Source organism: Anas platyrhynchos, chromosome 2, assembly GCF_047663525.1.
Source record: "Anas platyrhynchos isolate ZD024472 breed Pekin duck chromosome 2, IASCAAS_PekinDuck_T2T, whole genome shotgun sequence".
Classification (NCBI taxonomy): Eukaryota; Metazoa; Chordata; class Aves; order Anseriformes; family Anatidae; genus Anas; species Anas platyrhynchos.
The window spans coordinates 140,633,131-140,654,945 of record NC_092588.1 but is presented as its reverse complement, the minus strand read 5'-3'; the positions used below and the strand labels follow the sequence as shown (position 1 = coordinate 140,654,945).

General features: G+C 55.6%; 1 protein-coding gene and 1 long non-coding RNA gene across 5 annotated transcripts; one reads left to right on the top strand and one right to left on the bottom strand.

Annotated features, from left to right (window-relative positions):
* Window positions 1-1,625: 1,625 nt before the first annotated feature.
* LOC119715916 (uncharacterized) lies at window positions 1,626-5,535 on the top strand. The gene is made up of 2 exons (XR_005263422.2): window positions 1,626-3,144; window positions 3,691-5,535. It is a non-coding gene; the product is annotated as an uncharacterized lncRNA (long non-coding RNA).
* BMI1 (BMI1 proto-oncogene, polycomb ring finger) lies at window positions 5,238-21,464 on the bottom strand. Of its 4 annotated transcripts, XM_038174833.2 has the most exons (14): window positions 21,235-21,464; window positions 19,687-19,798; window positions 19,527-19,590; window positions 19,379-19,413; window positions 18,667-18,744; window positions 10,355-10,488; window positions 9,897-9,993; window positions 9,068-9,123; window positions 8,885-8,935; window positions 8,511-8,619; window positions 8,375-8,420; window positions 7,726-7,824; window positions 7,272-7,352; window positions 5,238-7,183 (listed from the first exon to the last, which is right to left on the bottom strand). In XM_038174833.2, the coding sequence occupies exons 1-14, from the start codon at window positions 21,362-21,364 to the stop codon at window positions 6,854-6,856; spliced, it is 1,422 nt and encodes a 473-aa protein (XP_038030761.1). In that variant the 5' UTR covers window positions 21,365-21,464; the 3' UTR covers window positions 5,238-6,853. The 4 variants fall into 4 exon arrangements, with proteins under 4 accessions (XP_038030761.1, XP_027306441.1, XP_027306442.1 ...); XM_027450640.3 differs by lacking the exons at window positions 18,667-18,744; window positions 19,379-19,413; window positions 19,527-19,590; window positions 19,687-19,798; window positions 21,235-21,464 and adding an exon at window positions 15,522-15,974; XM_027450641.3 differs by lacking the exons at window positions 18,667-18,744; window positions 19,379-19,413; window positions 19,527-19,590; window positions 19,687-19,798; window positions 21,235-21,464 and adding an exon at window positions 10,952-11,094.
* Between the last annotated feature and the right edge of the window lie 351 nt (window positions 21,465-21,815).

The following is a 21,815-nucleotide window of genomic DNA, read 5'->3' as shown; positions in this document are numbered from 1 at the left end:
TTTGCCCCGGCGCGGGTTTGGCTGGTGGGGATCAGCGCGTCGCCACCGCGCTGGGCAAAGGCAGGAGAAAAAATCGTAAAGGGAGAAAGAAACTGGGAAAGGACAAAAATATTTCGGGTTGGCTTGCAGGATGGGACCAGGAAATATCAGCTGGTTGGGGCTGAGCCTTTTTTTACCACACGCAGATGGTTGCACCTCTGGTTTCCTGCGGAACCGCCGGCGCTTGTGCAGTGCCATTAAAGAAAAAAAAAAAAAAAAAAGAGAGAGAGAGAGAAAAAAAAAATAACAAATATTTTTGGGACGGTCCAAAACTGAAAGCCGGAGCTTAATTTATTCTGGGCAGCTGAAAGGAACGAGGTCTTCCTTTGTGTCTGTTGCTCCGGGGGAGGGTGCGCTCTGGCTCGGCGCTGGGCGCTGCCCGCATCTCCATAGGCAGCAAGGCGAGCGCTGCACCCACCCGTGCCGCTGGCAGCTCCCAACAATGCGCCCAGACAATGCGAGCCGAGCCGAGCCGAGCCGAGCCGAGCTGAAGGAGGGGAGGGGAGGTTGGATTTGGCAAACCCCATTTCGCCCGCCCCGTCCTCCTTGCCCCGTCCTCGCCCGGGAGGGAGCGCGGAGCCTCCCGGCTGCATCCCGAGCCGCGGCCGGAGGTGTAAGGAGAGGCACCGGCAGCAGGAAAGGCTGCGAATCGCTGTCGTGTGGTTGCTATTAGCAACAAATCAGCTGAACAGCCTGCAAACCCCGAGCACCTAGCGCCGAGGTGGCGACGGGAGCCTGCGGCCGGGGAGGCCGCCGGGGCTGGGGAGGCCGCCGGGGCCGGGAGCCTCCCCGCGGGGAGCGGCGGGGCCGAGGGGGGGCTCCGCAGAGCCCCGGTTCTCCGGCGGAGGGGAAAGGCAACCCGCTAAAAAGAGACAAAATGGCAGCCTCGTAGCCATCCATCCCTCTCGGCGCCAGCCTCGCCTCTGCCGGCCCCCGCCGCTGCCAGCGAGGCCTCGGGGCGCGGCGGTCCCCGGGGCTCCGGCCGCGGCCGCTCTCCCTCCGGCCCGGCGCGGCCAGCCGGGGTGCCCCGCAGCCGTCCCGCAGCGGGGGAGGCGGCCCCGCCGCTTTGCGGGTCCCGCTCCGCGCCCCGCGCAGCCCGGCTGCGGCCCGACGGCTGCCGGCGGCGCAGGACGCGCGCAGGTTCCGCGCCCCCGCACCCTGCCCGTGCCAAGGCAGCGCCTCGCAGCACCCTTCTGCCTTAATTTGTATTGTGGTTTGTTTTTTTTTGCCCCGCATTTCCTAGACGAGTTTTTGGGCTTGAGTATGAGGGGCTGTCCGGGGTGTTTTCTTCTCTTGCTGTGTCCTTTCTTATTTTCTTTCCCGATTTTTCCTTTTTCTTATTATCATTTTTTATTTTTTCCATTTTTATTTTTTCCATTCTTATTTTTCCATTCTTATTTTTCCATTCTTATTTTTTTCCATTCTTATTTTCTCCATTCTTATTTTTTTCCATTCTTATTTTTTCCATCCTTTTTTTTTTTTTTTTTTTTTTTTTTTCCCCTACGTCCACCCCTTTCCGGCAGCCTCGGGACGGCACGACGCCGTCTCCTCCGCCCCCCCCCCCACACACACACACACACTCCCAGCTCCTCGTCGAGGCGGCACCGCTGGAGCATCCCCGGCACATGCCGAGGGAGGAGCGAGAAACGCCCGTGCGGGCAGAGCCGCCCGGGAGCTCCGCGTTCAGCCCCGGCTCCCGGGGCGGCGTCTCCCGGCCTCGACCTCCCTCACCGAGGGGGCGGCCGTCGGGGGTCCCGGTTAGCCGGGAAGCGGCCCCCCGCCGCCGGAGAGGCCCGACCCGGCCGCTCCCGGTGCGCATCCCCCGCCGCCCCGGCGCTGGGCTGAAGCACGCAGCCCTTTGTCTCCGCGACACCGAGCTGCGTGCCGCGAGGATGCCAGCGCCAAACGACCGCCGAGCCCCCCCGGGAAGCCCCCGGAGCCCCGCGGCTCCCGGAGGAGGGCTGGCACCGGCCGGCCTCGGGGCGACGCGGGGCAGGACGGCGGCACGGGACCCGCAAAGCCCGGCCGGGGCGCTCCGCCTGGCGGCACGGCCACGGCTCCGGGAGCCGCGGGGGTCCCGGGGGGGGTCCCGGGGGGGTCCCGGCGCCGCTCCCGTCCGAACCGGGCGGCGGGCGGGGAAGTTCCGCGGGCTCCAGGCGGGAGCTGCGCAGGCGCAAGATGGCCTCTGCCCGGGCGGCGGCGCGGGGGGCGGCCGGGGGGGCCCGGGGGGCCCGATCCGCGGCGGGGCGGAGCGGCGGGGGGGGGTCCCCGGCGAGCTCCCCCCGCTCCGGGCAGCCTCGTCCCGGCGGGGCGGAGCGGGGCGCTGCGCGGTGGCTCGGCGGCTTTGCGCGCAAGTTGCGCGGCCGCGGGGCTCGGAGGCAGCGCGCAGCCCCCGGGAGGTGCCCGCAGCCTCCTCCTGCCCCGGGGCTGCGGGGCAGGGCTGGGGCTCCCCGGGGGCTGCGCGTCCTTCCCGTGCGGCTGCTCCTTCTGTAATTAGCGCGGGGTAATTAGCGCCGATGTCCCGTCCCCGAAAGCGCAGGGGCCGAGGGTTTTTTGTCCCGGCGGGGAGCGGGGCGCGGGGCTCGGGGAGCTTCCCGCAGGCACAAAGCCGGCCCCGGAGCAGGGCAGCAGCTCGGGGCCGGGCAGCCCAAAGGCTTTCCCATCCTAGGAGGTAGGCAGAAAAGATGAAAAAAAATAAAATAAAAAAGAAACTGTTTAGAGTAAAATAAAGGAAATCCGTTTCGAGGACCCAGAGGAGAAGCGAGAACGTTAAAAATTAACAGCGGAAACAGGAAACACTTCGCTGGGTAAACACGGGCTCCCAATTTCGCCGTATGAAAGCCGGGAGGGCGCAAGGTGCTCGCCGGCACCGCGGCCACCCGCGCCCCGCCGCGGTACCTGCCTGCGGCCTCCCGAGCGGGGCCGGGCCGGGAAGCGGGGCCGAGGCGGGGAGAGCCCCGGTCCTCGCGAACCGCTGTGGTGGCAAAGATCGGAACTGCAGGAGCTGCCGAGCGCCGGGAGCCGAGCCGTCCGCCAGAGATGCGGAGAAGGGAATAGCAGGGCTCCCCGCCGCCGGGGAGACGGGACGGGAGAGCCGGGGGCGAGGTGAAGGAGAAAAGGATGCTCGGGGAGGGTCGGGGGGAAGGACGGGGTCCTCGCCCCGGTGTCAGCCCCCCATCCCCGGCAGGACGCGTTTCGGCAGCGCTTTGGCCGTCCCATGCGGAGCGGGCGATGTCCTGGGCGGAGGAGGGCGGCCAGCGGCACGGCCTCGACGGCTGCGGGGGAAAGGGGAGGAAAACGGTTTTCCGCCTGGAAGGACGCCTGCCGCTTTCTTTGTCCCTTCCCTCGGGCTTCCGAGCCCCCATTCATTAGCAAAGAAGAAAAAAAAAATAAAAAAGAAAGAAAGAACAAAAAAAAAAAGAAAGAAACGGGGGAGGACTTCTCAAGGCGAGGTTGCCCGCAGCTCCCCCGGGGCCGGCCGGGCCCCCCGGCAGCAGGGCAGGAGCAGCCCCCTCCCCGCCCGCATTTTCGGGCACATCGGCCCGGTACCGGCCTGCTCCGTGCAGGTCTCTCCGAGCCACAACTTGGTGCTCCGGGACTAACGGCTCGGCGGAGCGAGCTCCTCATGCTCCTCCTCTTTCTCTCTTGCAGAATTTTGTGTGCCTCCCTCCCGTTCCTGCCCGTCTTCTGCTAAAGCCTGGGAGCTCCTTGCGCTCCTTCTCCCTCTCCTTCCCGGGGCAGCACCGCCGGGAGCGCTGCCCCCGATCCGGCCGGGGCTGCAGGCAGCCGGAGCCGGCAGGAAATTTTGGATGGGCGACCACGGAAAAACCTCGCTTTGCAGCGGGCACGCACCGCGCCTGCCCCTGCGTTTGTCCAGCCGGACTGTGGAACAGGCTCCTAAAAACGCAGCACACTTCGGCTTCCATCCCAAATCCCAGCAAACGCAATGTCGGGTGGCGAAAAGATCCCTCTTGCAAGCGGATAGCCGGGATTTCTTTGCAAACAGCGGGGACTGACAGGCATTTCTTAAAAATCCCGTTCTCTGTATAGCTGCGATGGGAAAGGCGGTGGAAGCGGGGAGGCTGGTGCCGCAGCTCCGCCAGCACAGCATCCTCAGCCCGCCGGGCATCGCCTCCCGGACCTGCCCGGCACCGCAGTGCCAGCTGCCCAGGGCCGGCAGCTCACCCAAAATTACTTTCACGGGGTGCCACGAGCATCCTCGGCGGCTTCTGCAGCCCGGCAGGGAGATAGCGGAGACGTTTGTTGTTTTTCCAGGCGGACCGGGAGAAGACGAAAGAGCTGCAAGAGCTTAATAAACCTCGGAGGGGATCAGCCACCTCCTGCTTCAGCGCCTCGTGCTGCGCGGACACCTCGCAAAGAGCAGAAGAAGTTGCGTTTAAAGGCTCCAAGGGGTGGTTTTCAGCCCTTCAGAGCAGTGTGCGAGCGCACAGCCCTTCGGCTTGGGCTCGGTGTCGGTCTCGGTGCGAATTAAGTCAAAGAGCACCGAGAAATTAACTCCTGGGGTTGAGGATTCACGCCAAGACACACACCCGGGCGCACGGAGAGGAAGCTTTGCATTGAAACGGCTTTGGTTGCAGGGTGCTTTGAGGAGGAAGGCAGAGCACTACGGGCAGAGCACGGGGTTTGCCAGCACAGAAATGACGGGAAAAATGCCCCCTGAGCTTCGCCAGGGGCTAAACTCGGGCACAAAGGACGCGAAACGTGGGGCTGGCTGGAAAGCGAGGACACCCCCTTCACTCGGAGTAATCCGAGGTCAAATAAAGAACAGCAAACGTTTCCTAGGTCGGCACCCAAAACAAATCGAGGCGATTTCTAGGCAATTTTGTTGCTGTTATTTCCGTACGGTGCTGTTCTGTCCATTAAAAATCTTTTTATGCCCCCAGAAAGAGTGGCACTGAGAACGTTTCCCCTGTAACATCACATTATCAACACAGCTCGTTTGCTATTTTTCAATGAATTATCCCTTTTATTTGTTTATTTCTTTGATCAACTATAAATGAAAGTTATTCGTGTATATAAAACTGAAGTTTTTACTGTTGAAATTGAACTGTACATGTTTACTACAGGAAAAAATATCAACTCTTGTTTAACAAGACATTATACATCAATAAGCAATAACCTTGTGGAGGATTTGCAATCACCTGGTCTATAAAAACAAGCAGGACAAATAACAGCAATTTATATGCAAAAGTAATGATTTAATGACTATAAGCAAGACAAAGCAATAGAATTGTGCTTCTTTTGCAGACTGGAGACAATGAAATGTTTAACTACAATTTTCCCGTACAAACATGAAACAATATCCATATAGAATAAACACCCTCACAAATGTATAACTGATGGGTGATGAACACACACGAAGTTCGACCAAAGCAAAGCACAAACTGAAAAGTGTTCTGGGCTGTTCATATTTTATGTCGGAAAAGTTCCTTCTGCTGAAAAAAAATAATACCCTTAGAAGCCTCTAATAAAATGCACCTATTTGCAGGCCATTAAAGAGGAGGCATTCTCCACAATTTATTGGAAATATTAAAGTACCTGTTAAATTTTAATGAAGTTAGTACTGTACCATATACATATATATTAAAACAAATTTAGACAAAATGCCTTCACCCAGCAATTTGCTGGTTCCTTAAAATTTATACCAAATAGTTTATGGCTTCTATAATGATTCCATGTGCTTTTAAAAACACAATCCCACCACTCCAAATAATAAAAAGGTAATCAAACAGGTCAATTACTTTCATCTCCCTTAACTTTTTTTTTTTCTTCACTGCATCACTTCAACAACATTTGGTAAAGTTAAAATATACCACTTGAAAAAAAAAAAAAAAAAAGACAAAGGCAGTAAAATGCTTTTAAGATTGCCAATTGCCCCCAGGTTATCAGAGACTCGAATGTGCTTCCCCAATACTGTAGCTTTCACACGCAAAGTGTTTCTCGCAGTATGAGCAAAGCTCAAACAGGCGGCATCTGCAAGGGTCGAACCAGTTTCGAAATTTAACAACCATATCATGAGTGCATGAAACACAATATTTTCTTTATAGTATTTATAAATATATCATACAATACTGTTTCCTGTTATGTCATATACCAATATGGCATTGTACAATAAGCATAATGCCATCTGATTCTTACAAAAGCGAATCATTTAAACAAGTCAGTAAATAAAACGGTAATACCCGCTTTTAGGCATACAGATTGTAAAACTGAAGTTTACTTTTCTTTTGATCGGTTCTGCGCAGCAACAGAGAATTAAAGATGCAACATAAGAATCAAAATGGCTAATACGCAAAAATTGTTATTCACAGTGACATGGCTACATATATGCATTATTCTATGCATATTCTTTCCGTTTCGTTGGATTTCAAGATGAAAAAGCACTTGCTTTCTACAGGTTCACAAAACAGCATAATAACAATAACAATTGAAGAGAACGCGATGGAGGAGTTAGTCTGGATTAACAAACTACTTCCCAGGGGTTTTATATCAACTTCGGGAGACTCCCGGGTCCAGATGACGGGGACGGAAACAACTCCACATCATTCAGAACACATGAAGGTGTCGCTCCTCTTTGCTTCCCAGTCCTTCGAAAACAATTTACATTTCAATCTTGCGTCGCAATTAACGTCCACAGCGAATGTCACCTAGTCCGCCTTTTATAGCCAAGTTCAGTGTCACTACAAAAGAAAGCAGTTTGGACGATAGTCACATGGATTAGCATCTATAAAGCTGTAATGGCATGGAGAGATCTATAGAAAGGAGGGGCGGGGGCGGTAGTCTCGTGGGCCCGTCAACCGGACGAAGTGGCCGAGGAGCCGTTTATCGAGGTTTTCCGCGCTCTGTTGGTGAAGGAGGACTGGTGGTTACTGCTGGGGCTGCTGCTGGTGCCGTTCATGGTGCTGGAGATGTGCGGGAACTGGGGATGGGGAGACTGGACCGGCGTGCTGGGGCTGGGCAAACAGGAGGAGGTGGAGGGGATGCCTCCTGCTGGGCTGCTCGCCTTATCGCTCCCAGAGTCACTTTCTAGCTCCCCGCTGTTATTCAAGCCTTCCCTCTGGTGACCGATCTTCATTCTCTTGCAAGTGGGTCGCACTCTGTACTTGAGGGGCAGAGGGCCGTTCTGCAAGGCAAAGAGAAGCCCCCGTCAGCGCCCTGCCCTGCCCGGCCACCACTGGGCACCCGCCAGCCAAGGTTGGGCTGCTAATTACCCGTCTCCAGGTGTAGATGTAGGCGATGTCCATTAGGGTGTAGTAGTCCTTCAAAGGCTCCTCTTCGTACATCACATCGATCTGCTCGAGACATTTAACCTTGCGTTAGCGAGCCGCTACGCTGCCCCCGAGGTGACCGTAGCCCCCATACCCTTTTAAAAAATGCCTCGCCAGAAATGGAGCTGGGGATTTTTGCATACATTAAACGCGTTTGTAATGAGCTATGGAGCAATCTCTTGATACCTCGATATTTACATAAAAATTCAGGGTGTCACCAAACTCTGCCCTGAGATACTGTAAAATAATGCTCTTAATCCCACCAACATGTTGCAAACGCCCCGTTGTTAGCACTTGCTGGAAGTGACCAGAAACCTAAACCAAGAGGAGCGTTAACCAGCATTAGCAGGGTTCCAACAGCAAGACTGATTAAACAAAAAGAAAACCCACTGGGTACCTGGAAAGTGTTAGGAATATCCATTTTACTCCGCAGGAACTTTCTTAGATGCATCACTGTCATTGCTGCTGGGCAGCGTAAGTATCTTTTGTCATTCACCTAATGACATAATAAAGGAAATCAGTCAACTGAGAACAAGCAATTACATCCCCCAAAGCTGCATTCTAACATCTTATGCGATATTTAAAAAAATGCGTGTTATTGAATTCTGAACCTTACGGTAACGGCTTCTACTGTTCTAAGGAACAATAGAAATAAGTGGTACCTTGCGGTCCCAGGGAAAGTAATTAAAAATGCAACTAATTTTATACATGAAGATTTGCATCTCATCCTGAATCCCTGTTAAGCATGTGTATGTGTTACACACTGATTTTTTTAAAATAACCAATAAATAATTTATTGAGGAATGACAAAAAAAAATAGGTTCAACTTTAAATGCAACGCTCCAGGTATTTTTTATTTTTAAGAGCTGGTTGCATACACGGTTGTATGGAGCTGTTCTACCTCTTCTCTCCCTGCTACTGCAGCAGGAGGTGTGCTCCTCTCAGTCCGGACACAAATCTCTATCTATTTTTCTCAGCTACAAACCCGCTCAAAAGATACTGGTGTGCGTGTCACGTTTCCTCTGGAGCAAAGGAAAGTTATTTACCTCTTCCTTTGATTTTTCTTTCTCCTTGTTTCCTTTTCGTTCCAGTCTGGGAGAAGAAATGAAACAATTACAACAAATAGTAAATATAGCTGCTATCAGTCAGGTAAACATAAAATATTGCCATTCAGGAACTTGCCTATTCTGGTCAAAGAATTCAATGGATAAGCTTATTATCTCGTCGTCTGTTATAATTCTTTTGTCTTCGTCAGCCACTTCTCCCCTGTCTTCATTAGAGCCATTGGCAGCTGCGCAGAAATTTCCACAATAATTTACATTTTGAAATTCAAATCAGGAAGAATGGCAATTCTCAGCAACAAGAAAAAAAAAAAATCTCCACAGCAAGATTATGAATTAAATCTACCAAAGTGCTAAAACAATGAACGCCCATTACTCTGAATTTACATCTTAAAATTCTATCGCGGCACCGCTTAATTTGTAAGGTAAAAAGGAAACAGGGAAGCATCTAGGTCAATGCTACAGCGATTTAAGTTGTGAACGAGAAGCGTTTACCATCAGCCGACGGATGAGCAGCATAAAAATCCCTTCTTCTTTTCATTTCATCTAGGTGGAAAAGCACACATTTTTGTCTTTTAGTACGTGCCCTGTAACTGCTGGCAGTGAGACAGGGCAGCAGTTCTGGTTTGGGGTTTTCTACTCTTGAGAAAAAAAAAACACACTCGTTTAACTACTTACTTTTGAAAAGGCCTGGCACTAGCTTGTATACAATATCTTGGAGAGTTTTATCTGACCTGAAAAAAAAAAAACAACCACCATAAAATTAAGCAGATGAAGCAATATTTTAATCCGAGTGGCAGCTCCTCATTTATAATCTTTCACAACAATGAGGCATCTCCTGCAAAGCGGGAGGCTAGTCATAAAAAGTTAACTTACAAGACCTTATAATCAAGCTAACACTCTTCTAAAGGCTGCTATAAACCAACACCCGAGCGATCTGCGGCACAACAATTGAAAAATAATTCTCTCAGACTGGAGGAAGGCCCTGAAAACTACCAGTCCTCCAAATGAAGGGGGAGAACGGGAAAAAAAAAGCAACAGCGAGAAGAAAATATTCCTGAACCGAGAAGCCTGCTCTCGAGGCTTTCGACTTTCAGCCTGAAAAGCTGGAGCAGCATTTTATTTTATTTTTTACATGGCTTTGCTGGATGGCCAGACTGAAGCACATCCGTGAGAAATGGAAAGTGGGGATAAAAACTGTCGGATCGGTATCCATGAGAATGGGGGGAGAGGGAGAAGGCATTGTGGCAGCGGTTCGCCTATGCAAAAAAAAAAAAAAAAAAAAAAGACCCAACAGCAACTTTCTGCCTCGCATCCAGCGAAATCTTCAATTTCCATCAATGACAAAACTCCAAAGAGAGAGCCTACGCGCAAGTTAGCTCGGAAATTGACAGCTCCTTTCAGATTTAAATGGCACACCGAGAGATAACATCAGCACAATCGCCGCTGGCCTCCCCAGCCGGGGGAAAACCAGAGGAGCGCGGCACACCTCGCCCCCCGCTCCTACCTTATGTTCAAAAGCGGCCGGGTTTTGTGAACTTGGACATCGCAAATGGGGCAGTACTTGCTCGTCTCCAAGTAACGCACGATACACGTCTTGCAGACTGCAAGGCAAACACGGGGAGCCTTTTAGCCAGAGGTGGAGGTGCCGGCGGAGCATGCATAGAGCGAGGTGCGATCTTCTCAGCTATGCAAGCCCCGCAGATCGTCCATCGGCAGGAGCGCGCTGCTTAAGCTCGACAAATACCCAAATAAGCCGCGATTAACATGAAAAGGGGACGCTCGGAGTCCATATACTCGGACTTTAACAAAGAGAGCAGCAGGGCCGGCGGCGGGAGGAAGCCGCTCGCGGCGGGGCCGGCCGGGGGGCGGCTGTCCCGGGGCTGTCCCGGGGCTGTCCCCGTCCCCGAGCCGTCCCGGGGCCGTCCCGGGGCAGGGGCTCGCCGGGCGCCCGGTGCTACTCACACGAGTGGAGGCACTCGATGATGGTCGTCGCGTCGATGAAGTACCCGCCGCACAGCACGCACATCAGATGGGGGTTCAGCTCCGTGATTTTGATCCTGGTGGTCCGGTGCATTTTGCCGGCGGAGCGGGCGGCTCTGCAAGACACGCGAGCGGCCGGCGGGCCGGGTGAGCGGGGCCGAGCGCCGCGTCCCGGCGCCGGGGCCCCGAGCCCGGCATCCCCCGGTGGCGGCGGCGGAGGAGGCGGCGGCGAGCCCGGGTCCCGGGGCGGCTCCGTGCGGCTCGGGGCCGGGCTGGGCGCAGCCCCGCGGAGGCGCGGCCGCGGCGGCCCCCGCGCCGCTCGCTCCCCGCCGGGCACCGGGCTCTCGGCGGGGCCGGGCGGCGGCTCTCGGCGCGGCGGGGAGCCCGGGGGGGGCCGGCCGGGCACCGGGCTGCCGGCGAGCAGCACAAAGGGGAACCGGCGCCTCCCGGTGCGGCTGCCCTGGCATTTCCGGAGAGCGGGGAGGGGCGGCGGGAGGGGGGGGGGTGGGGGGAAGGAGGGACCGAGATTGGTGAGGGGGGGGGTAGGGGGGGGGGCACACAGACGGGGGGGACACGCACCTCGGAGCGGGGTCCGGGCAGCGGGGCCGGCCCGACAGGGGGGTCCGGGCGGCTGCCGCTGCCGCTCGGTGCCGATCCGGATCTGCTCCGCTCTCCGAGGGGGTTGCTATAGCAACTTACACTTACACTTGGCATCCTGCCACCGCTGGGAACACACGAGAGCCGGGCGGGGGGGCGGCTCGAAGGGGGGGGGGGTGGGGAGGGAAGGGGGGCCGGGCCGGGCCGGGCCGGGCCCGGGGGGGGTGGGACACGGGGCCCCGGGGGGCTGCCCGGGGGGGCGGGGGAGCCCTGAGGGTTTGGGAGCCCGGTGGCGAGGGGATGGTGGTGTGGGGGGGTGAGGAGGGCATGCAGGGGGAGGTGAGGATTTGGGGACGCGGGGGGGGGGGGCGTGCCGGGGGGTGCCGGGTTGCGGGGTCTGAGCCCGGCGGAGGCGAGAGCGGGAGGCTCCTCCCGAGCCTCGGCCATTTCGGCTCCTCGCAGGGGCCTCTCTCCACGTCGACTCGGGGCGAGGAGCTGGGCTCGGATCGCTCCGCTCCCCCCCGCCGCTCCCTCCTCCCCCCGCGCCGCCCCGCCGCGCTCCCGGGCCCCCCGCACCGCCCGCGGGGTGCTGAGCCCGCTCCGCGCCGCGCCGCCGGGGTCCCGCCGCCCCCCGGTCCCCTTCCCTTCGGTCTCCCCTTCCTCCCCCTCCGCCCCAGCTCTCGCTCTCTCTTTCTTTCCTTCCTTTCCTCCCCCTCCTTCTTTTGAGGCTCATTTGAAAAGCCTCCCGCGGACGAAGCGAGAGCGGTACAAAGTTTTGCAAGAGGTGGAAAGTGATTTGCAGCACCCGGGGCAAGGTGCTCGGGTGGGAAGCAACGCACGGCTCCGGATCCTTAAAATTAAAATAAAATAAAAATTAAAAAAATAAATAAAAAATAAATAAAATAAAACCGCCTCCTTTTCAGTCATAAAGCACACCAAGGGAAGGGAGAGAAAAAAAAAAAAAAAAAAAGCTCAAACCGACTTTAAACGGTACATTAGTGACAACATGCAAAGGACCATGTGACCAAATCATTCCTAAAGCTAAATCAACACCTTGTCAACACAATGCAGCGACAAGAGTGAAAAACAAATGTCATTTTCACAGTCTGAGAGCCATAAACCCCCATCGGATGCAGTGGCACCAGCGTTACATGCACACGTACTATTCAAAAATGAGAGGGAATAAGAGCTAGAGGGGAAAGTACACAGCGGGAAAATACCCTAGCAGCCACGTCAGTTGCAGAGCGAATTATTTTCTGTCAGCCAGATCCTGAAAAATGCGAGGTACCCGTGTTAGCGAGCTGCATGCTGCTCGTTTTCCCGTGCCGGCTCTCCCAGCACAGCGGCTCGGCTGCCTGTCCCCCCTGTCGCCGAGCCGCAGCCCCCAGCCGCCTCTTGCGAGCTGGGGCAGCCTCCAGACGCGAGGCTCTCCCCAGCTGCTCGCAAAACTTCGATGCTGGGCAGCGCAGGCAGCCCCACAGCCCCAGCTCTGCAAACGCTTTGAATTTCGGCCAGCCCGCCCAGGACAGGGGTAGGGTATTTCCCGAGGAGTGCACACACAGCGCCAACGAGCGACCTTAGCAAGGAAACTTCTGCTGCTGCTGCTCCAGGAGAAGCTCGGGACGAGCCGCAGAGCAGGCTCCCCCAAACCCAAAGCGGAGAGAGCGGGCGAAGAGAAAAACCGAGTGCGAAAAGCCCCGAGCGACGGCAGGTCCCCAAAGCTGCTGCTGGCACCGGGCAGGAGAGCGAGCCCCCCGCTTTTTGGGGCTGTGCTGCCGCTGCCACGGTCCCTGGCCCCCCCTGCACCCCCGGCCGGCGGCTCGCCCCCCTCCAGCACGGGCAGAGCCGGGGCTCCGGCCCCCGGCCCCCCGAGGGAGCCGAGGCAGCGGCTGCGGGGTGCCCCCGGGTCCCCGCCTGCCCCGGGCTGTTCGTCCGAGCCAACACCTCGGAGCTGACAAATCCCCGAAGTCCAAAACCCGTCGGTGAGCGGGGTCAGGCGAGCCGGCTGCTAGAAATCCTTCCCCGCCAGCCCTGCCTTTCTGGGACAAACCTTGCAGGACACCGACGCGTTTATTTCACGCGAGCCTAGCCCCTGCCCAAGCGGAGGAGGATTAAATCCAACCGTGAAACCCGTTTTTGTCGAAGCGACCCCCTGAACGCGGGTTATTTATCGCCGGGAGTTGGAGTTATCTTTGCCATCAGAGACTTTCCCCGGCCAGCAGCAGCGGGCAGGGATCCCCTCGCCGCCAGCCGCCCCAGCAGGCACACGGACACGCGTGTAAATCCCTGCGTGGGGGCCACAGCAACCCGCCGCGTTTCTCTCCAGCAGCCCGAGCTCAAGATTTGGGGAGGAGGGAGACCCTTTCAGTATTTTTTTTTTTTTTTCCCCTTGCTCGTGGTGATAAGACGACGAGTACCGACACTTCACACAGTCAATACAAACAGCCTCTTAGCCAGGACAATACTTATTTACACATTGACACATGGGACAACCAGACGTAAAATATCGGAAGATAATGCTTGCTGGAAGTAAACACTGCCAGCCGACTGGTTATTTAGAGGCCTTAAACGGGCTGTGTCAAAATGAGGAAAAACAGAAGTGCATTCTCCTGCTGAGGATCAGCTACATTATTAAAAATCCATAAACGCAATAAACTATCAAAGCTCGCCTGACAGGTCTCTGACAGAAAATACACCCGCAAAAAAAAAAAAAATAATAAAAAAAAATAGAAACATCACTGGGACAGGTCTGTGCTCTTGGTACCTATCTCCACTCGGGAAAGTCTCTCCTCATCAGGGAAGAAGCTGTCATGCCACATCCTCACCTACTATCAGCCAGAGCCACTTCTACTGAGAAGTCTGATACTGCTCTCGCACGTAAGAATGCCCCCATGTGTTTTTTAAGGAGGGACGGTGCTCCTTTCAAAGGAGGCATAGGTAGCTCAAATATCCTCGCCCAGCACGCTGCGGCCAGGAAAAGACCTGAATATTGGCAACAGAGTGCACAAGGACCTCAGCCCCTTCAATAACCTCCCTGCAACTACGTGAGCTCCACAGTCGGTCCCCTTAAAAAATGCACGAAAATGTTAATTTGGCATTCATTAAGGGATCAGGTAGGTCATCGCTTCGTATCTCTGGCAAACTGCACCAAAAGTGCGTCTCGGTTTCCAGGACGTGCTGCAAATGGGCAGTCTCGGTAGTTTGCCCGGACTGCACTTCCAGAACCTGCTCGGTCTTTGGGACGGTCCCATCAAACAGGCTGCCCTGAGCACTACAGACCACGCAAAAAAAATTAAATAAATAAATTCCAAAAAATCCATTTAACGCCCAGCTTGCAAACAGGCACACGCGCCCAGGTTTTCCTGAACTTTTTGGAGAGTGGAGGAGCGAATCAAAGTTTCTAGCTGCTGAAAAGTGACTCTCTCACTTTTCCAGAAACGCGTGTTTTTGGCTTATTTTTACCTGTTTACTCGCAAATATTTACAGCAAACAGGCGGAAACACCCCGCGTTATACACTGCCAAGGCCAGACAATCGCAAACACATCCGCAAGCAACTTTCCAGCGCTGCCCACAGCCTGCACGAGGATCCCACTCGTGACACCTTTCAGACCTGACAAAGGATTCCACGTTCACGTACCCTTCCCGGGCTCAGGAGGAAAAAGAAAAAAAAATAAAAATCCCCAAGGCAGGAAAGAAATCCGAAAACCCCTCTCCGTCCCACGGGCACATCACCTTTGCTCCAAAGGCTCTAGCAAAGCGCACACCCCAGTCCCCACAGCTCGCAGCCAAACTGCTCCCTTTGGCAAATTCAAAATTCAAAAAAAAATACAAATAAAAGTTGTTCCTCGGTCCTGGTCGCCCCCTCCCCGCCTCTCCCAGCGGGGACACCCCCCCAAACTTTCGCATTTGAAGCACAAATGTAAGAGGAGACACTGGGAACAACTGGGAACCGCCATCTTACGAGCCATCCAATTTCCCCCAAGTACTTGTCCAAGTTAAGTTAATAACATTTTCTGCTGGGCGCCCCGGAGCCTACCAACCCCTCCAGGAGGATCGCTACCCCCCGGCGGCTCCGTCTCTATAAAATGGGGGCGTTATCTGACATTTTGGGCTCCCCCGGACGCCTTTCTTTCGGGGAGGACTGAAATCACTTGACCCAGGCAGCTCCAGATTTCACGACCGTCCCTGTTTAATCAAAATCTGCCTTTAAACAAAGGGCGCTCAGGCCGGGCTGGCAGCAGGGTCTGCAAATATAAATATTCTCCTCGGGGGCCGTGTGCCCAGAAACGTTTTCGGGGGCACCTGGGGGAAGAAAGGAACTAAAATTTGCCAATGTGGGTGCGCAGCGAAAGCGAGTGCACGGGCTGCTGCTGCTGCTGCGTGTCTAGATGTGTGCGTGTGTGGCTGGAGCAGCCTGTCAGCGCTTTTCCCAGCCGGAGAGCCGGGGGGACACCTAGGCTCCCCTTTGCAGCCCCCAAACCGGCCGAAAACCGCCGCCGAGCCCCCGCCGCCCCCCGCCGTCGGTGAGGAGACACCTCGCTGCATACATACCCGGAGGAAGGAGCCGGCGGGGGACGATCGGAGCGGCCAAAAAAGACAATGAAAGTTAAAAGTCGTTCAGCAGAAAATGAATGTGAGCCAAGCGGCCATCTTGAAATGAACTGCAGACGCTGTCAATTGCAATAAGCTTATTGCTGCTGCCGCCGCCGCTGCGCTCCGCTCATGTTAGTTACAAAACGCCCGGGTTTTTTCCTCCAAGCTTCCACCGACCCTTCGGGCTCCCTCTCGCTCCCTCCGAGCCTGCCTTTTCGGCTGGCTCAGGCGCCGGGAGCGCAAAGTCTCGCTAATCCGGATGGGTCCTCTCTCCACCAGCCCATTGTCTCTCCCTCTTCCCCCCGCTCTGCCTCTCGCTTTCGCTCTCTCTCTCTCTCTCCTCTCCCTCTCTTTTTTTTTTTTTTTTTGTCCTCCTTTTTTTTTTTTTTATTATTATTATTTCATAGTTGGTGGCGAGGGGAGGGAGGAGGAGGAGGAGGAGGAGGAGGAGGAGGAGAAGGGAGGGGGGGGGGAGAGAACGGGGGAGGGCGGGAGGGTGGAGGAGGGAAAAATGCAAGGCTGAAGGCACACACTGCAAACTGACACCGGCCCCAAAATGGCTCGGAGTTCGCCCGCCCCGCCAGCGTCACGTGGGGCTCCTCATTCCTTAAGGGTGGCCTGGGAATTAGCGGCCGTGCCGCCGGAGCCCGGCAGCCTCCCCGTGACCCAATCCCGCAACCTCCTCCTCCTCCTCCTCCTCCTCCTCTTCTCCCTCCTCCTCCTCCTCGCCCTCCCCCTCCTCCTCCTCCCCCCCTCCCTCCCTCCCGCCGCCCCCTCCCCTCCCCCCCGGCCCTACACGCGCGCCGCCGCCGCCTCCTTTTCGCCGCCGCCTCCCCGCCCCGCTACGGCACGGCTCGGCACGGCACGGCACGGCCCGACCCCCGCCCCGGACCCGCACCCCCCGCCCCCCCGGCCCCCCCCCGGCTCCCCACGCAACGCCCCCGATTCCTCCTTTTTTCTCCCCCCCCCCCCGGCTCCGCTCCCTTTCATCCCCTCCGCTCCCCCGCGATCACGCGTGACCCCACGCCCCCCCCCCCCACATCCACGCCCGGAGCCCCCCCCCTGCCCCCCCACGCACTTGTTGCTCCCGCCCCGTCCCGCCCCGCGTGGGGACGCGCGGCCGCCGCCCGCCCCGTCGGGGCCCGCAGCCCCCTCGGAGGGGCCGGGGAGCGGCGGGGGGGGGTCGGAGCCGCCGCCTCCCGCAGCCCGGAGCCGGGGACACGTCGGGGACACGCGGAGGAGCGGGGCCGGCCCGCTGCCGTCGGGCGGGGAGCGCCCCGTGGGGGCGGCCGGGGCCCCCCGACGTGCTTCCCCCGCCGGCAGGTGCTCGGGCCCGGCCACCTCGGGGCGGCGGAGAGCAGGGGACGAAAGGACGAGCCCCCCCCTCTCCCCCCCCCGCCCCTCCCCGAGCCGTTCGAGCCGGCGCCGTCGAGCGGGAGCCGCCGCCGGGGCTCCTCCGCTGCGGCGGGCAGGCTGCGGGGCGAACCGGCCCCCAAAAAATTGAACCAGGGCCCCCTCCGCCTCCCGAGCCGCAGCCCGACCTTTAATCCCGGCCGGGATGCGAGATCGGCCCCGGTTAAAGCACGCAGCGAGTCCCCAGCGCTCCGTGGGGCCGGGGCCGTGCTCCGCAGCCCCGCTGCTGGGGACGCCCGATCCCCCCCCCCCCGAAAAAAAAGGAGTAGGAGCGAATAAACTTTATTAGAAACCAAAGAAATAAAGGCACAGGGAAAGGGGAGGAATGCTTGGAAGACGGCAGTTGAGTGGACGTTTAACTCCAGGCGTGATCTTCCAAAAAAACAAGCGAGGAATAGCAACTGCGGTCGTAAGAACAGTTATTTCCCTTAATTCTCGTCCAGGAGATCATTAAAAAAGCTTCAGAGCACGAGATGTAAATGGAGATGAAAGACATTTGTCCTTCAGAAGACGCTTTTAGGAATCAGTACGTGAGCTCAGCAGGCTGGCTCCTTCCTTCAGTCACATCTGAGTCGCTCTTTCTAGACTCTTTGCAGCATCTTTTAGTTTTCCCACTAAATCCTGAGAGACGGAATACCAGCTTAGAATAAACATTTTTAAAAGGTCAGCTAGCAGGAGAACAGAATATTCTTTTTGCACACAGAGGGAAGGGAGACCAGCATCCTATACCACAAAGAATTGTTGCAGTTGACAAACAATGCCAGCAAGTAATTAAATAAATTCTTTTTTTTATATATATATACTGTTGTAAAAAAGTAAGAAAAGTTGGAACTGAAGGAAAATGCCTTTTATCGTATATGATCTCCTAAAATATATCACTACTTTTTAACGTGCAGATTTTATTGGTATGGTTACAATGGCTGGTGCTAAGAGGCGCCAGGAGCTTTTGAGCACTATATACATTTCTAAAATCCTGAAAATATTTTGAGTGTAATTTTGTACTGGGACCATTCTCCAGTCAACGTACGCCAGGCTTAAGTCAGTCAGTGAACCAATTTAAAATACTCTCTAGCATGTCAAAGACAACTTTGGAGGCACATGTGAACCAAACGGCAGCATAAACCTGAAGTTTTAATATCTTGCCTTCTCTGCCCCAGCCCCTCTTCCCACTCTCCCCCAGTTTGCTCACTTTCAAGCACTACAATACCTCCATTGTTCAGTTACACATTTAAATCGCTAAACAAAGATCAACGTTTGTTTCACTAGGTTTCTGACGTGCCATTAACGCCACTGAAGAGGCTCCAGCTCGTTCTCTATTTTCATTCGTGACATATTTCAGCCAGTGAACCGCTTTCCTTAATCATTTCCCCAACCCGCGGGAAATCAGTTTCAGAAAAATGATGCATCCCCTCCCAAATATACGCATTGGTTATGAAAACAGACCAAATATTTACGCACACATGGAAACAACACATGCAACCAAAATCAGCTACTGTACAGCTTCAATTGAGAAGACAGCAAGACCACATCCAGGTAATTTTGTCAGAAGTTTCCCCCTCACCCTCCCAGTTCAGGATTTTTATTTTATTTTTTATTATTTTTATTTTTTGAGCATAGTTTCTATCACTTAATTATGATTGACAAGGTGTTAAAAACATTTACATCCACAACCGGAGCCAAGCATAGAAACAATGAGGAAGGAAAGAAGTACCTGCAATTGCTCCATCGTGCAACTAAAACTAACATCTGGGTGCGATCCTGAATCACTCTGAGGGAAAGAAAAGAAAAAAAAAAAGACACACACCAACAAAAGACAATTTTATTAAAAAATGACAAGGAATTGCATTTTTTCCTCTGAGGGTGAGAGCAGTACCGTACCTCCACATTTAAGGTCACCAAATAGGAAGGCTGGTAAGTTTTATGAAGTTGATTGGTCTAAATTAAAAACAAAGAAGCATTGAAAAAAGTCAGGTCTCAGCACTGGGACAGACTAATGAAACATGTTGATGCTTTGATATTACCTTGATCTGATATTCCAAGCGCCAAGACACATCAGTTATATGGAGGGGAGATCTGCCTATGCTGAAAGACACAACAGTAACAAGTTCCCTAAGCTAAAAGGAAAAGTGAATTTTCTAAAGCTGCCCATCAATAAAGCCAACAAGTTTCTCAAGATACTTTTAATGCTCCTTGAAAAGTTCAAAAAGTTACTTAAAAGTAGAATACTGAGAGGAGGAAGGAAAGTTTCAACAGCTGTTTTCTAAGGGCTGTTAAAAATGTAAAAAAATAAAAATAAATAATATATTTTTAAAAATCAATATTTTTACTTAATCAGGTGAAATATGCATGGATGTTTTCCAGGAGAGTTTCAAAGTAGCTTTAATGGGCACTGATTCACCTACCTTCCCAACAGGATTTCCAAGGCATCCTTGTTTTTCTGAAGGAAAAAAAAAAAAGAGAGGGGGAGAGAAAGGAAAATATATTTGGAAGCTTCAAACAAATTGCTGCAGGAGAAGGAGAAGACCAATACGTTCAAATTGGATTCAAAACCTGGTATTCGGTGCAAAACTGCTCGATTCTCTCTTTCTCCAATTTACAGTCTTCCAGGCACGTGCTGCGGGGAAGCAGAACTTCTCATCAGCCCTCTGCTAGCCCCGGCTCGGCCGTGAGCCAGGGCAGCAATGGGGTGGCCGCAGGGCGCTGCTGGTACCTGATGGCAGCCACGTCGGCTCTCTGCTTTGCTGCCTCCAGAATGCACATCGCAGCTGCGGCGTGGCAGTGCTTTAACACCGCCGGGTCGATATCTTGCAGGTCTGGATCGTCTACAACAAACGCCCCGCTGAGGAGGGCAACGCCGAGCCCGCAAACTTCGCCCGGGGTCGGGGACCGGGTTGGGGATGAGGTCGGGACGAAGGGGAAGGGAAGAAGGGGAAGGGATGGGGGATGCTACGGACCCCGCGGTGCGTCCCGGCGCTGCTCCTAACTCTCCACCCCATTAAAAACGATAGGAAAAAAAAAAATAAAGCGAGGAGAAGCTGGGTTTCCTCTGCACGCCCCGCTCGCGGTTCCCCGGGGCGGCTGCGGGTTAAAGGCAGGCTCGCAGCCGGGGCACCGCCGCCCCCCTCCGGCCCGGCAGGGTGCGGGGAGCAGGGTGCGGGGAGCAGGGTGCGGGGAGCAGGGTGCGGGGTGCCGGCGGGGCTCCGCCGCTTTGCATCCTGCCGGCGGGGCGGCCCCGTGCAGCGGCACCCGCGGGCGAGGGTCCGGCGGCGGTGCCGGTGTGCTCGCACCTCTGTGCACGCACCTCTGTGCACGCACCCGCGGCGCTGCACGCGTGCACACCCCCGCCTGCATGCACACGCGGCTATATGCATGCGGGCGGTCCTATATAGACGCACGCCCCTATATGTGCATGCACCCGGTCCTATATGCACACAGTTCTACGTGCCCGCAAGCAAACCTATATATGTGCATAACCCTATGCTCGTGCATACCCCTATATACATGCACACCCCTATGTGCACGCACACAGTCCTATATATCCGCACACAAACCTATATGCATGCATAATCTTATATTTATGCATAACCCTATACCCATGCACATGTATGTGCATACAGACCCCTATATGGATGCACACAGTCCTATATACACATTGTTATATGCGCGCATGCGAGCCTATATGCATGCATACCCCTATATTCATGTATACCCCTATGTGCATGCACACCCCTATGTGCACACACACCTATATGCATGCATACTCCTATATGCATGCACATCTATATGTGTGCATACCCCTATATTCATGCATACTCCTAGAAGTATACACACAGACCCCTATATGCATAGACAAGCATATATGCATGCAATACCCCTATATTCATGCATGCCCTATAAGCATGCACACAGCCTCATATACACACAGACCTATATGCACATGCAAGCCTATATGCTTGCACACCCCTCTATGCATTCACACCCCTATATGCACGCACCCCTATGTGCACACACACCCCCATGCATGCACACCCCTATACCCCTACATGCACACCCCCCCCTATATTTACACGCCCCCCCGTACACGCACACCCTTAACACCGAGCACCGAGCACCGCAGCCCCACACAGGACCCCCCCCCACCCTCCCCAACCCCCTTTGCACACCGCATCCCCCCCACCTCCCGCAGGTGGCCCCCTTAACACCCCCCCCCCAATCCCCTATTACAACCCGATCCCTCTCCCCTCCTCCCCGCGCTCACCCAGGCCGCCGGGGGGCTGCAGGAGGCCGCGGAAGGCGGCGCGCAGCAGCGCGGTGTAGGCGGCCCGGGGGAGGCGGCGGGGGTCGCCCAGCAGCCGCCACCCGCCCTGCGCGGCCGCCGACAGCTCCATTGTGCCGCCGTGACCTTCGACACGCGCCACGTGACGCGCGGCAGCTGATCACCGGCGGCGGCGGGGGCGGCGGGGCGGAGCCGGCCGGGACCGGGGACCGGGAGCGGGGGGCGCGGGCGGGCGGGCGGAGGCGCCGCCGGGGCGAGGGCTCCGCGGTACCGCGGAGCCCTCGCCCCGGCGGCGCCTCCGCCCGCCCGCCCGCGCCCTTCCCGGCCTCGTCACCCTGAGGAAGGCGCCCCCCGGGCCTTCCCTCGGCTGCTTCCGAAGCCTGTGAATATTCAGGATTTTCCCCCCTCAGTCGCCTCTTTTTTGATGTTCTGAGGAGAAAATCCTAACCGGGGCCGGCGAAACGGCCCGCGGCACCCCGCTCTGAACGGGCTGAGCCGCCAACGCGTAACCCCAGCCTGCCCTCGACAAATTTACTGTGGTGTTTCTGAAGCGAAAAATCCCA